We start from the raw sequence: 14,770 nt of genomic DNA, 5'->3' as shown, positions 1-14,770 counted from the left end.
TTATTTTGATTCATCGTACTTTAAATCATCAAAAAGCGGTAGTTTGGTTTATTTCTACAAAATCTACTGCGTGATAATTAAAGGAGAACTGAAGGCAAATTTTTTATTATCAAAATTCTATTTCTCATTTTATTAAATATCAGAATGCATGTTTGATCGCTATTTTGTCACTGCTGTAGCTAATTATGAGTGTTTGAAATATGCTCTGTAATATATCAGTCCGTATGTCAAAGCAACGGCCGTAAACGAGATCCGTTGAGACCTGTGCGAGACATCGTAGGACGGAAGTAAAACGTACAGCGGAAATCAAAGTGACCAACCCTGTGTCCGAAATCACTCACTCATTCACGACTCCCTACTCACTATATCGGGAATTACTATATAGAGGACTATATAGTGAGCTCATTGATAAAATGAAAAAAAAAAAAAATGCTTTCGGACACTAGTCCTTCACGCTGGCATTTACGTCATTACTGTCGCACAATTAAAACGTGCCAGATCAGTCGGCTGGTGGGTTTTCAAAATAATAAATACATGCATGTATTTTTGTGATAAATCCATATTATACTGAGCGCATTTCCCACATTAATCAATACAAAGTACCTGCAGCTTTCAGTTCTTTTAAATCAAGGCTGAATGCTTTCTTTCTTCTTTGCCGCTGCCTTTTATTAAATCAAATTTGATTTCTTTCAGTGCGACCGCAATGCATGATGGGATATATTGCTTTGGTTAGTGACCATCGTTGTACACTACTTTTCATGATGCATTGTGGGATACTTTGAGTGCACTGTATAGGGTGTAAATAATCCTCACTAAGGTTTCAGACAGCACTACAAAATGGCGTCCTCACTATATAGTGCCCTATATAGTGAGTAGGGAGCGATTTCAAACACAGGGTTCATTTGGAAAACAGTTTTCAAAATGGCGGCACTGACACCTGGCTGACACTTCATGTTTCGAAGTCTCGCACAAGTCTCGTGAGGATCGCGCGGATAAACGACGCCTGCCGTGGACCAAACGAACTAAATTCAACACGGCTAAAAACCGAATAGGCCGATAAGTATAATATTTAATTGCAATTAGCTGCCAATACGGGTCACGATATAAGGTTACTAAAACCGAAAACGTAATTGAATAACACATTTAATTAAGAAATAAAGCAAGTTTAAAAATGACTTCAGTTCCCTTTTAAGGTTTAATTAGTCCATAACTTCATTAATAATTGTAATTAAGCAAATCTTAAAAGGCTAGATGAAGAAAGAAAGAAAGAAAGAAAGAAAGAAAGAAAGAAAGAAAAACTATTTGGGGTTTTTAATGAATCTAAAAAAGGTGAAAAAATAAAGAAATAAAGACGTGGGGAAAAAATAATTGAAAGCAAGTAAGAAAGCAAGACTGGGGGGAAGGAGCAAATGTAGCAGAGACAAAAAGAAAAAATGTACAAAAAGACAAAATTAAGAAATAAGAGTCTAAAAATACAGAAAGAAAAAGTTCAATAGAATTAAGAATTTAAAAAAAATAAAGAAAGCAAAGAGGAAAAGGGAAAACGGAAAGACTCGAGGCAGGAAGCAAGCCTGAAAAAAAATGTCCATGTCTTTGAATTGTGGGAGGAAACCCGCACAGAAAGGCCCCTGTCAGCCATGGGGTTCAAACCTAGAACCTTCCTACTGTAAGGTGACCGTGCTAACCACTACACCACTATACGGCCAGCAGTAACCCATTTCACAAACTGTTTAAAACTTCACGTTCAGGTCTCTTTCCAAAAATAGTGATATCATCATCTGTCAGGGATTAGTGCTGATAATCGATTACTTCATCACATAGCCATGTCCTAGTTCGAATTCCTACGTCATTCAGCAGAGGGACATCGTATCTATCCGACGTCACTGCGCTTGTTGCTTGGATCTTCTCATCAGTGAGTGGTTCTATGGAGGGATTTCGGTCTAGAACTCCAAATACAAGCCATTCCTCTTATACAAGACAAAATCTCATCTCATCTCATTATCTCTAGCCGCTTTATCCTGTTCTACAGGGTCGCAGGCAAGCTGGAGCCTATCCCAGCTGACTACGGGCGAAAGGCAGGGTACACCCTGGACAAGTCGCCAGGTCATCACAGGGCTGACACATAGACACAGACAACCATTCACACTCACATTCACACCTACGGTCAATTTAGAGTCACCAGTTAACCTAACCTGCATGTCTTTGGACTGTGGGGGAAACCGGAGCACCCGGAGGAAACCCACGCGGACACGGGGAGAACATGCAAACTCCACACAGAAAGGCCCTCGCCGGCCCCGGGGCTTGAACCTGGACCTTCTTGCTGTGAGGCGACAGCGCTAACCACTACACCACCGTGCCACCTTATTATTATTATTATTATTATAATATTAGTGAAAAATTCAAACCATAACACCAGTCGAGACAAGAGTGAAAGTACGCATCCCCTTAGGACAAAGCTCAGGGAGGAGAATGCTTTTCACTAATGAGATCTTTAGCGTGTTACATTTCAAACAATCGGTCAAATATTGTCGGTGAACGAAACATCTGGTCAAAAGTTTGCGTCCTCCTTTCCAAACATAGTCCCTGTGTCCGAAACCGCTCCCTACTCACTGTATAGTGGACTCTATAGTGAGGATGCCATTTTGTAGCGCTGTCCGAATGTCTAGTGAGAATTATTACACCCTATATAATGTACTCAAAGTGTCCCACAAGCAATATATCCCATCATGCATTGCGGTCGCGCTGAAAGAAATCAAATCAAAAGCCTCAAATTTGATTTAATAAAAGGCAGCAGCAAAGAAGAAAGAAAGTATTCAGCCTTGATTTAAAAGAACTGAAAGCTGCAGGGACTTTGTATTGATTAATATGGGAAATCCGCTCAGTATAATATGGATTTATTATTTTAAAAACTCGCCAGCTGACTGATCCGGCATGTTTTAATTATGCGACAGTAGTGACGTAAATACCGGCGTGATGGAGTAGTGTCCGAAATTGGGTTTTGTTTTTTTTCCCATTTTACCAATGAGCTCACTATATGTAGTCCTCTATAGAGTAATTCCCTATATAGTGAGTAAGGAGTAGTGACCGAGTGAGTGATTTCGGACACAGGAAGTATGTCCTGTAATAACTCGTAACCCCGCCCTTTGCCCTTTATAACGTCCTCCAATCTCTCAAAGCGTCTTTTTTTAGCATTTGTGATAAATTAGCCCAGGCATCTTATCAGAAAATCTCCAAAAAGCCAAACTGCAATCCAATTAAATGAAATAACGCAAAGAAAAGGCCCTTTGCTTTAAAACCAACAGAGCAATGCTAAATGGCCTTGATGCAGAAAAACGTTAAGCGCTGTGCAGCTCCATTAAAGACGAGTGCGACTGCAGGCCTTATTTTCGACTTCCAGGAGCATAGCTAGAAGTCAGCAGAGCATGGCATGGCTTAGCTGGGTCTCAGTGTGTCCTGGTGAACTTGAGAATCAAAAGCAGCCGAGCTAAACTTGTGCGTGGAAGTCATTAAAAGGATATAAAAGGCTTTTCGAATGAAAGAAAAACCGTTTAAAACACAACCATTGAAAAGCTTATTACGTGTGATAGAAAACACGAAAGCCAAACAGTACAGGAGGTTTTCAATAGCCACTTAATCGCCAAGGACTTAAAGCTATTGGAACTTCCTCTCGCTTGTTTATAGTCCATAATCACAAAGTCCAAATATAACTCCCACTCACTTCTTGTTCAAATGAGCACTAATTCAATTTTTCTCTGAGGGACTGAACCAAGGACAAACATCACATTATTGATGACATGCCACAGCTGAAAGGTCTGTCCTTGCCCGCCTCAGAGACAGAAGCATAAAGCATAAAACGGAGAAAGAAAGAAAGAAAGAAAGAAAGAAAGAAAGACCATAAAACATAAAAAAGGTCTAAGCATGAGGCTTATGTTTTGTATGAATATTTTAAAGACGCGACCGACTTCCTCCCCCCCCCCCCCCAGATAAACAGATGCGAAACTCACCACGGGGTCCCGTATATCCTGAAGCCTTTGATCGTGACCTCGGAGTCCTGCAGGTAGATGCAGTTCGTGAGCAGAGACTGAACGTTATCAAAGTCCTCGGGCCGCAGCTTGGACACCGACGGGAAGCGGTAGTAGTCCTGCTTGACCAGGTCGGCCATGAAGTCCTTGTCGAACGTCAGCTCGTGGTTCCCAGCGATGACCACTTTATACTCGTAGGGCAGACTTCCTGCAGGGGGAGACGAGACACGATCAAAACAAAATGAAAACGCACACAGTCGTTTACTGATACATTTCATTCTGCAGGATACAGAAGGAAAGAGCTGAGAACTGAGACTCCGCTGATGTGGTTTCACATCCAGGTCAGGAGAAATGTGCTGGGAACGTGAAGAGGTCTGAAGAAGAAGCAGAGTTGAGGAGAGACGTGAGATATGAGTAACGGTTCGGGACGCAGAGATCCAAGACTGAACGCTGGTATCAGATCTGAGAGGGGTGTAATATGTATAATAAGCAAGCAAGAAAGAAGAAAGAGAAGTAAAAAAAGTAAGAAAGGAAAAAAACGCACACGAAAGAAAAATTGGGGAAGAGCAACAATAATAAAGCAAAAACAGGAAAAAGGAAGCAGAAAAAGTGTACAAAAAGTAAAAAAAAAACAAAAAAGGAAAAGAAAGAAATGTGGAAGAAGAGAAGGGGAAGAGAAAAAAGCAAAAAAGAAAAGGAAGCAAATATGGTGTTAAAAGGAGAAATAGAAGATGAAGAAAAAATATGAAAAAGCAAAAAAAAAGGAAAAAGAACAGACAACAAAGGGTAAAATAAATGGAAAAATTTAAAAAGAAAGCAGAAAAGAACAAAAATGGGAAAAAGGAAAACTATAAACAAAAAGGGGGGAAAGAAAGCAAGAAATCAGGATGGCAAGAAAGAAAGAAAGAAAGAAAGAAAGAAAGAAAGAAAGAAAGATTTAGGGTTTTAAATGAACCTAAAAAGGTGAAAAAGAAAGAAGTGGGGGGAAATAATTGAAAGCAAGTAAGAAAAGCAGGACTGGGGGAAGGAGTAAATGTAGCAGAGACAAAAAGAAAAAACATGAACAAAGACAAAAAGTAAAAGAAAGTATAAAATACAGAAAGAAAAGTTTAAATAGAATTAAGAATAAAAAAATAAAGAAAGCAAACAGGAAAATAACAGACAACAAAAAGGGAAAAACAAAAAAGAAAGCGATCAGGATGTCAAGAAAAAGAAAGCTCAAAGGCAACAAAATAACTATTTGGGGTTTTAAATGAATATAAAAAAGGTGAAAAAGAAATACAGAAATGTGGAAAATATTAAAAGCAAATAAGAAAGCAAGAATAGGGGGAAGTAGCAAATGTGGCAGAGGCAAAAAGGGAAAAAAACAAAGATAAAAGTAAAAAAGAAGAGTATAAAAATATGGGAAGAAATATTTAAATAGAATTAAGAATAAAAAATAAAAAAGAAAGCAATCAGGATGGCAAGAAAGAAAGAAAGAAAGAAAGAAAGAAAGAAAGAAAGACCAAAAGGACAAAAAAAAAACTATTTGTGGTTTAAAATTAACCTAAAAAAAGTGAAAAAGAGAAAGAAGTGGGGAAAAATAATTGAAAGCATATAAGAAAGCAAGACAAGGGAAAAGTAACAAAGGTAGCAGAGACAAAAAGGAAAAAACAAACACGAAAGTAAAAAAAAGTATAAAAAATATGGGAAGAAACATTTAAATAGAATTCAGAATAAAAAAATAAAGAAAGCAAGAACAGAAAGAAAGCAAAAAGGAAAATATTAGACAACAAAAAGGAGAAAACGAAAGAAAGAAAGAAAGAAAGAAAGAAAGAAAGAAAGAAAGAAAGAAAGAAAGAAAGAAAGAAAGAAAGAAAGAAAGAAAGAAAATTATTTGGGATTTTAAATGAACCTAAAAAAGGTGAAAAAGAAATAAAGTGCTGGGGTAAAAATTAAAAGCAAGTAAGAAAGCAAGATGAGAAAGAAGTAGCAGCGACAAAAAAAGACAAAAGTAAGAAAGAAAAGTATAAAAATACAGAAAGAAAAAATTAAACAGAATTAAGAATAAAAATAAAGAAGGCAAGAACAGAAAGAAAGCAAGCGGGGAAAAAAGAAAGACTCGAGGCAGGAAGAAAGACTGACAGACAGACAGATAGCCGAAGAGAAGAGAAGAGAAGAGAAGAGAAGAGAAGAGAAGAGAAGAGAAGAGAAGAGAAGAGAAGAGAAGAGAAGAGAAGAGAAGAGAAGAGAAGAGAAGAGAAGAGAAGAGAAGAGAAGAGAAGAGAAGAGAAGGAATCCTCCACAGTTGTTCCAGCGGCAGTGTGTGAGCACTGAGGGTCTGGTACAAGTTAAATATGGCATTTTAATTAGAAGAGCAAAGCGGCCATATGGCAGGCAGGTACCGAGGACGCTACATGAATTGTGAAATGGATGTGTGGGTTTGTAAAGCGCTGACGCAGCAAAAACCTCTGAGACGAGCCGAGCCGAGCTGTGGGACATGAAGGAACAGGCGCTCGTGCCAAAAGAGGAGTTTCCATTCATAAATCTGTTCTTGTGTAGAGGTGTAGGATCCGAACGCAGGGCTACACGGAGATTCTTCACAGCTTGTGACGGACTCGAGTGCTGAAGCCTTTATGTTCAGTGCCTGCCTAATCTGAACCAGAAACAAGTTGTGATTTGTCGCAATGATCACAGTGAGTTTTTGCTTAGAATGGGTACGGCATGGCTCAGTGCTCGCAGAAGTGAACTGCTCTCACACACAAATGCTCAGTTCACACCACAGACTGTAAAAATAGATGGACAAAACCTCTGTGACATCACTCATCGGATTTCTGAAGAGCGGGTTTGAAGCTCAAATAAGGAGGCTACAGGCGTCGCCATCTTGGCAGTGCCTGACTCCGCCTAACTCCTAGCTAGTCCATAAATGGAGAAAGGGGTGGGGATAGTGAAGCCTGGCGGCTTGAATAGTACGGCTGGAACACGCCTACTAACCTTGAAGCTAACAAGCTAGCTATGCAAGCTACTGGCTAAACTAAAAGTAGCTGCTCCACAAGATACAGACCATAACCTCAATGGCCGGTTTACCCGCTCACCCCCCCCCCCCCCCCAAAAAAAAAATTAAATAAATAAATCGCCGGGTGTATTACCAGAATCGTTAATAAAAACATGAGCAATAATATTTTCCCCTGACAACTTAGTTAACTAACGTTAGCTTGGTTAATAGGAGTAGCTGAGGTCGATAGCAACTACTCTTAGATGGTCAGTCTGTGATGGTCACATAGCACAGTGTATTTGATAGAAAAAAAAAAAAAGACCAAACTCATGAGTTACGGTAGTTCAGAAATGTGTCTCTTCGTGAACGATTGACTGTTGCTATATGAATCTTCATGCAGAATGGATATTACAGTGGTGCTTGGAAGTTTGTGAACCCTTTAGAACCCTACATTTCTCCATAAATATGACCTAAAACATCATCAGATTTTTCACACACGTCCTAAAAGTAGATAAAGAGAACCCAGTTAAACAAATGAGCCAAATGATCCAATATTACATATCTGTGAGCGGCAAAAGTATGTGAACCTCAGAAAAAGCGTTGTTGATGCTCATCAGGCTGGAAAAGGTTACAAAACCATCTCTAAAGAGTTTGGACTCCACCAATCCACAGTCAGACAGATTGTGTGTAAATGGAGGAAATTCAAGACCATTGTTACCCTCCCCAGGAGTGGTCAGCCAACAAAGATCACTCCAAGAGCAAGGTGTGCAATAGTCGGCAAGGTCACAAAAGACCCTAGGGTAACTTCTAAGCAACTGAAGGCCTCTCTCACATTGGCTAATGTTAATGTTCATGAGTCCACCATCAGGAGAACACTGAACAACAATGGTGTGCATGGCAGGGTTGCAAGGAGAAAGCCACTGCTCTCCAAAAGGAACACTGGTGCTCGTCTGCAGTTTGCTAAAGATCACATGGACAAGCCACAAGGCCATTGGAAAAATGTTTTGTGGACAGATGAGACCAAAATAGAACTTTTAGGTTGAAATGAGAAGTGTTATGTTTGGAGAAAGGAAAACACTGCGTTCCAGCATAAGAACCTTATCTCATCTGTGAAACATGGTGGTGGTAGTATCATGGTTTGGGCCTGTTTTGCTGCATCTGGGCCAGGACGGCTTGCCATCATTGATGGAACAATGAATTCTGAATTATACCAGCGAATTCTAAAGAAAATGTCAGATTATCTGTCCATGAACTGAATCTCAAGAGAAGGTGAGTCATGCAGCAAGGCAACGACCCTAAGCACACAAGTCGTTCTACCAAAGAATGGTTAAAGAAGAATAAAGTTAATGTTTTGGAATGGCCAAGTCAAAGTCCTGACCTTAATCCAATCGAAATGTTGTGGAAGGACCTGAAGCGGGCAGGTCATGTGAGAAAACCCACCAACATCCCAGAGTTGAAGCTGTTCTGTACGGAGGAATGGGCTCAAATTCCTCCAAGCCGGTGTGCAGGACTGATCAACAGTTACCGCAAACATTTAGTTGCAGTTATTGCTGCACAAGAGATCCACACCAGATACTGAAAGCAAAGGTTCACATACTTTTGCCACTCACAGATGTGTAACATTGGATCATTTTCCTCAATAAATAAATGACCAAATATAATATTTTTGTCTCATTTGTTTAACTGGGTTCTCTTTATCTACTTTTAGGACTTGTGTGAAAATCTGATGATGTTTTAGGTCATATTTATGCAGAAATATAGAAAATTCTAAAGGGTTCACAAACTTCCAAGCACCACTGTAGCTGAATTTGCGCAGGGCCGTGGTCAAGCGTTTGGTTGGTTTGTGAGTGGTGGTTGGGATCAGGGAAGGGGAGTGACAAAGTGATCTCACCTGTTAATTGATGTGGTGTGTGTAGATGTGCAAGTTAAAGCTAGATGGCGTTTCGATTTCATAAAATGGGCAAAATTTAGTTCCCTTTGAAATTTGCTCATTGTGATACATGTTTATTTCTGTAATATCTCAAAAAAAAAAAAAAAGGCCATTCTGTGGCTGGGAAGTTATTTAATTTGAAGGGATTAAAGCAAATAATGTGCATGAAATTGCTCGCTTCGCGCAGTCAAGCAGACAGAGGAAGTCAGTGTGTGTGTGTGTGTGTGTGTGTGTGTGTGTGCGCATGCGCAGGTTTACCTTTGACCGTACACTGACCGTTCCATCATTCTGTCGCTAAACGAACAGCTGATCGCACCGAGGTGCTCGCTGACCGCTGATATTTATTAGTTTGGTCCTGCGTTTCCTTTCCTTCGTACAGTGATATGCAAAAGTTTGGGCACCCCTGGTCAAAATTCCTGTTACTGTGAACAGTAAAGCAAGTTGAAGATGAAATGATCTCCAAAAGGCATAAAGATGACTCATTCCCTTTATGTTTTAAGCAAAAACAATTTCTCTTGTCATCTTTTACATTTTCAAAATGACAAAAAAAGGAAACGGGCCCAAAGCAAAAGTTTGGGCACCCTGCATGGTTAGTACCTAGTAGCACCCCTTTAGCAAATATAACAGCTTGTAAACACTTTATCGCCAGCCAAGAGTCTTTCAATTCTTGTTTGAGGATTTTTCGTCCATTCTTCCTTGCAAAAGTCTTCCAGTTCTAAGAGATTCCTGGGCCGTCTTGCATGCATTGCTCTTTTGAGGTTTATTCACAGATTTTCAATGATGTTCAAATCAGGGGATTGTGAGGGCCATGGTAAAACCTTCAGCTTGCGCTTCTTGTGGATTTTGAGGTGCATTTAGGATCATTATCCATTTGTAGAAGCCATCCTCTTTTCAACTTCAGCTTTTTTACAGATGGGGTCATGTTTGCTTCCAGAATTTGCTGGAATTTCATTGAATCCATTCTTCCCTCTACCCGTGAAATCTTCCCCGTGCCATTGGCTGCAACACAACCCCAAAGCATGATTGATCCACCCCCATGCTTAACGGTTGGAGAGGTGTTCTTTTCATGAAATTCTGTGCCCTTTTTTCTCCAAACATACCTTTGCTTGTTGCTGCCAAAAAGTTCCATTTTAACCTCATCGGTCCACAGAACTTGTTTCCAAAATGCATCAGGCTTGTTTCGATGTTCTTTTGCAAACTTCTGAAGCTGAATTTTGTGGTGAGGACGCAGGAGAGGTTTTCTTCTGATGACTCTTCCATGAAGGCCATATTTGTGCAGGTGTCACTGAACAGTCGAACAGTGAACCAAAATTCCAGAGTCTGCTAAATCTTCCTGAAGGTCTTTTGCAGTCAAGCGGGGGTTCTGATTTGCCTTTCTAGCAATCCTACGAGCAGCTCTCTCTGAAATTTTTCCTGGTCTTCCAGACCTTATCTTGACCTCCACTGTTCCTGTTAACTGCCATTTCTTAATTACATTTCGAACTGAGGAAATGGCAACCTGAAAACGTTTTGCTATCTTCTTATAGCCTTCTCCTGCTTTGTGGGCCTCAACCATTTTCATTTTTAGAGTGGTAGGAAGCTGCTTAGAAGAACCCATGGCTGTTGATTTTTGGGACTAGGTTAGAGGAGCCTGGGTATTTATAAAGCTTTGAAATTTGCGTCACCTGGCCCTTCCTAACAATGACTGTGAACAAGCCATAACCCTAACAAACTAATTAAGGTCTGAGACCTTGGTCAAAGTGATCTGAGTGCTCAAATCTCCTAGGGTTCCCATACTTTTGCAAGTTTCCTTTTTTCATTCTAAAATTGTACAAAACCAAAATAATATTGCTTAAAATGTTGAAAAGTGTTTCTCATCTTTAACTTTATGCCTTTTGGAGTTCATTTCATCTTCAGCTTGCTTAACTGTTCACAATAACAGTAATTTTGACCAGGGGGTGCCCAAACTTTTGCATACCACTGTATACAATATCACATCTTTTCTTCTCGCTTTCTTTCCGTTACTGTAGTCGGTCTTTCACGTTTCATTCGCACACTCACGTCCTCCATTTTTCTCTCCAGTTTAAAATTTGTATCCCACAATGCCTTGTGCGAACAGGAAAAGCCCACCATGTCATGCATGACGTAGTATCTTGAATTGGGTCATGGTGAAGCAGGAAAAAATAGCGGAGAATTTAGTCATGTGGCCCTAAATTCATGAATTGAAAAAAACTAATAAAATTGGAAGTCTGTGATTCAAATTCAGTAGCTTTCTGTCCACTAAACAAAAATAATTGGGTGTCGGGAAATTCTTTTTATGACCTACAGTTGAAAAATCTGAAAGGCAGTCTAGCTTTAACGTAAAGCTGAAAAGCGAGTGTTAAAAATAGACTGTGTTCAGCATCATTTTCCCACCTATCTGCGCTTCAGTGTTCCACCCTCCGCTTCAGGGACATACAACAGGGGAACAACAGGATGATGGCATTTTACACACGATCTCAGACACACAAACCGGGTATTGATGAAGTCTGATTACAACCATTTCAAAATCTGCAACTTTTCATATATGTGACTGAAAAATAGCAATAAATACAGATCAGGGAAAAACTGGCTCGGAGTGTGTGTGCTGGAGCAGACTGTGTGCTGGAGCGGGTTGCATAACTCGGTGAAGAACAGCGGAGATGTCAGCAGGTCCTCACCTAACCAGTCGTTAAATTTCTTCACCTCAGACGGGAGGCCGAGTTCAGTGAAGTCACCCGTGTGGAGCAGCACGTCGCCGTACGGCATCTGGATGCCATCTGTCCTCGAGTGTGTGTCAGATACGCACACGAAACGCGTGTGACCTGCTGGTTTAGGGGCGTCGTACGGAATGGGTTCCACCCTGCAACAGAACCAGAGAGTGAATATCACTGACTTATCATCATCATCATCATCATCATCTACATTTTGATACTACAATAAAATCACAGAACCACTGAGTGTGGCGTACAGTATTATCACAGTGTTGTGTTAGATTGGACTTATGCTCCCTTTAAACCGATTAACCAGGAAATTTTGACATTACGGCGTTATGAAATGTCATCATTATACACTAATACAAGATGTTCTAGATGAAAAAAAATTAAGCGGACTTCGGCTTAAAAAAAAATATGTTGAATTTGTAACATCAGTCCGTTGGGACATTTCCCCGGGCGTGGCTGTACTGGATTAGCCAGATACATGGATGTATTAGGAGACAAAAACAAGGGTGGCGCTGCGTGGCGTAGGATTCCACACATCATCATCATCATCCAAGACCTTTGGCTGAGTGGCTTTATCAAGTACAGCGAGAAAACTTTATTCCTGGAAAAAGCGCTAAATTGTGCAGTGAGCATTTTACAGAAGACTGTGGATTTGTGGAGGACTTTTATGAACAAAGTCACTTGGAAGAAGTGAGACACGAGGCAGCAACGACAACTCAAGCCAGACGCGATCCCGACTTTGTTTCACCACAAAACACCGACAGCATACCGTGTCACGCATCAAACAGATGGAAGATAAGCAGGTAAATATATATTTTTAAATAAACAGCAATAAACCAGCCACTCCTTTATTTTGATTCCTTTTCTAATCCTGCATTGCCATAATTTTTGTGCAGAAATGCAAACAAGTTGACTGAGACCATAATACACTTGACCATAATATTATACGATAGTCTAGTATAGCGTGCACTTGTACACCACCGCTGTGCTTGCAGAAAATGACATCACGCACGATGGAGTTACGGCAGCCTCACTGACAAAAAACAGTCCCGTCTATTTTCATCACTTTAGCCCTTTGGGGTCGAGATCTTCGCCAGCGAAGCTCAGCAGGTTTAGAATGAGTAGGTCATGTATTTAGATAAATATCGTCACGAGTTTTTCATCATACAAGCATGATAAACATATTGACAGAAACTTTACACTTTCCTATGTGTCCAGTGCCAAATAATATTATAGTTTTTAAATGGCCTAAATTAGATGGAACATAAAACTTGTCATCTTCCTCAGTCACACCGGAGTTGGAGCGCTGAGCACACACTTATGCATTCATAAAAGACGATTCACATGGTAACGGAATGATAATCACTTTCACTCTTTCGGTTTTGATTGGTTTCTCTCAGGAACGCTCACCGTAAACAAGATAAAATCTGTCAGATATAGTTCAGGCTATTTGGAGGTAAAACTTGTGAGATGGCACGTGGATTTTATGCGCTTCAGATGATTCAGCACAGCGATTCGGTTCATTCTTGAGAACTGCAACACTGATGATGAGTGGTGCCTTTTTTTTTTTTTTTAAACTTCAACTCGAACCAGCTGAAGATCAACTTGAGTTAGTGTAAATAATTCTTCTATTTCTGATGAGCAGATCGGTTGATATGCGTGTGCTGTAGTGCATACACAGGAAAAATTACTGAGCAATTTTTCCTGAGTTAAAAGTATTTTCCTCAAAATAGTTAATTTTGCTTGATTTTGAGTTTAGAGAGTAAAATTTGGAGTTGGAGTGGGAGCAAAATTACAGAGTAATTGTGTAACAGAGTAACAGAGTTGGCTGTGGTTCTGAACTGAGTAAAATAGGACAAGAGTTCATTTCAAGACACACTGAATAGAGTCAAATACCAAAATAAAGTCAAATACCAGATAAATGAACATGTTGTAAAAAGCAGTTTTAGAACTGTGTTGGAATGTGCGAAAAAATATGACCTTACCCATTGGGGCTTGAGCTGATCGGATTAAGAGTTGGCAGTGGGATGGGGTTTTCACTCTTCTCATTGAATAGAATGGGAATTTTTACTCTTCTCATTGAATACCCCTCCCACTGCCAACTCTTTATCCCAAAACAATAGAACATACATTTTGTCCTAAAGAAAGAAAGAAAGAAAGAAAGAAAGAAAGAAAGAAAGAAAGAAAGAAAGAAAGAAAAGCAAAAATAATGTAAGAAGAAAGAAAGAAGTAAAAGTAATGTCAGGCAAAAGAAAGAAAGAAAATTAATGTAAGGAGAAAGAAAGAAAGAAAGAAAGAAAGAAAGAAAGAAAGAAAGGCAAAAATAATGTAAGGAGAAAGAAAGAAAGAAAGAAAGAAAGAAAGAAAGAAAGAAAGAAAGAAAGAAAAAGTAATGTCAGGCAAAAGAAAGAAAGAAAAGTAATGTAAGGAGAAAGAAAGAAAGAAAGAAAGAAAGAAAGAAAGAAAGAAAGAAAGAAAGAAAAAGTAATGTCAGGCAAAAGAAAGAAAGAAAAGTAATGTCAGGCGAAAGAAAGAAAGAAAGAAAGAAAGAAAGAAAGAAAGAAAGAAAGAAAGAAAGAAAATCAAAAATAATGTAAAAGAAAGAAAGAAAGAAAGAAAGAAAGAAAGAAAGAAAGAAAGAAAGAAAGGCAAAAATAATGTCAGGCGAAAGAAAGAAAGAAAGAAAGAAAGAAAGAAAGAAAGAAAGAAAGAAAGAAAGAAAGAAAGAAAAGCAAAAATAATGTAAAAGAAAGAAAGAAAGAAAGAGAAAGAAAGAAAGAAAGAAAGAAAGAAAGAAAGAAAAGCAAAAATAATGTAAGAGAAAGAAAGAAAGAAAGAAAGAAAGAAAGAAAGAAAGAAAGAAAGAAAGAAAGAAAGAAAGGCAAAAATAATGTCAGGCGAAAGAAAGAAAGAAAGAAAGAAAGAAAGAAAGAAAGAAAGAAAGAAAGAAAATCAAAAATAATGTAAAAGAAAGAAAGAAAGAAAGAAAGAAAGAAAGAAAGAAAGAAAGGCAAAAATAATGTCAGGCGAAAGAAAGAAAGAAAAAGAAAGAAAGAAAGAAAGAAAGAAAGAAAGAAAGAAAGAAAGAAAGAAAGAAAAGCAAAAATAATGTAAGAGAAAGAAA

General features: G+C 39.1%; 1 protein-coding gene across 2 annotated transcripts in view; it reads right to left on the bottom strand.

Moving 5' to 3' along the window:
• mpped2 (metallophosphoesterase domain containing 2b) overlaps positions 1-14,770 on the bottom strand; it is a 102,272-nt gene that overhangs the window by 32,807 nt on the left and 54,695 nt on the right. For both annotated transcript variants that reach the window (XM_060927047.1, XM_060927048.1), the window contains exons 3-4: positions 11,605-11,786; positions 4,005-4,230 (exon numbers count right to left, since the gene is read on the bottom strand). In XM_060927047.1, the coding sequence (XP_060783030.1) occupies positions 4,005-4,230; positions 11,605-11,786 (408 nt within the window). The remainder of the gene's footprint in view (positions 1-4,004; positions 4,231-11,604; positions 11,787-14,770) is intronic.

Source organism: Neoarius graeffei, chromosome 8 (assembly GCF_027579695.1).
Source record: "Neoarius graeffei isolate fNeoGra1 chromosome 8, fNeoGra1.pri, whole genome shotgun sequence".
Taxonomy (NCBI): Eukaryota; Metazoa; Chordata; class Actinopteri; order Siluriformes; family Ariidae; genus Neoarius; species Neoarius graeffei.
Note: the sequence above shows the minus strand (reverse complement) of the source record. Positions and strands in the feature narration are given on the sequence as shown.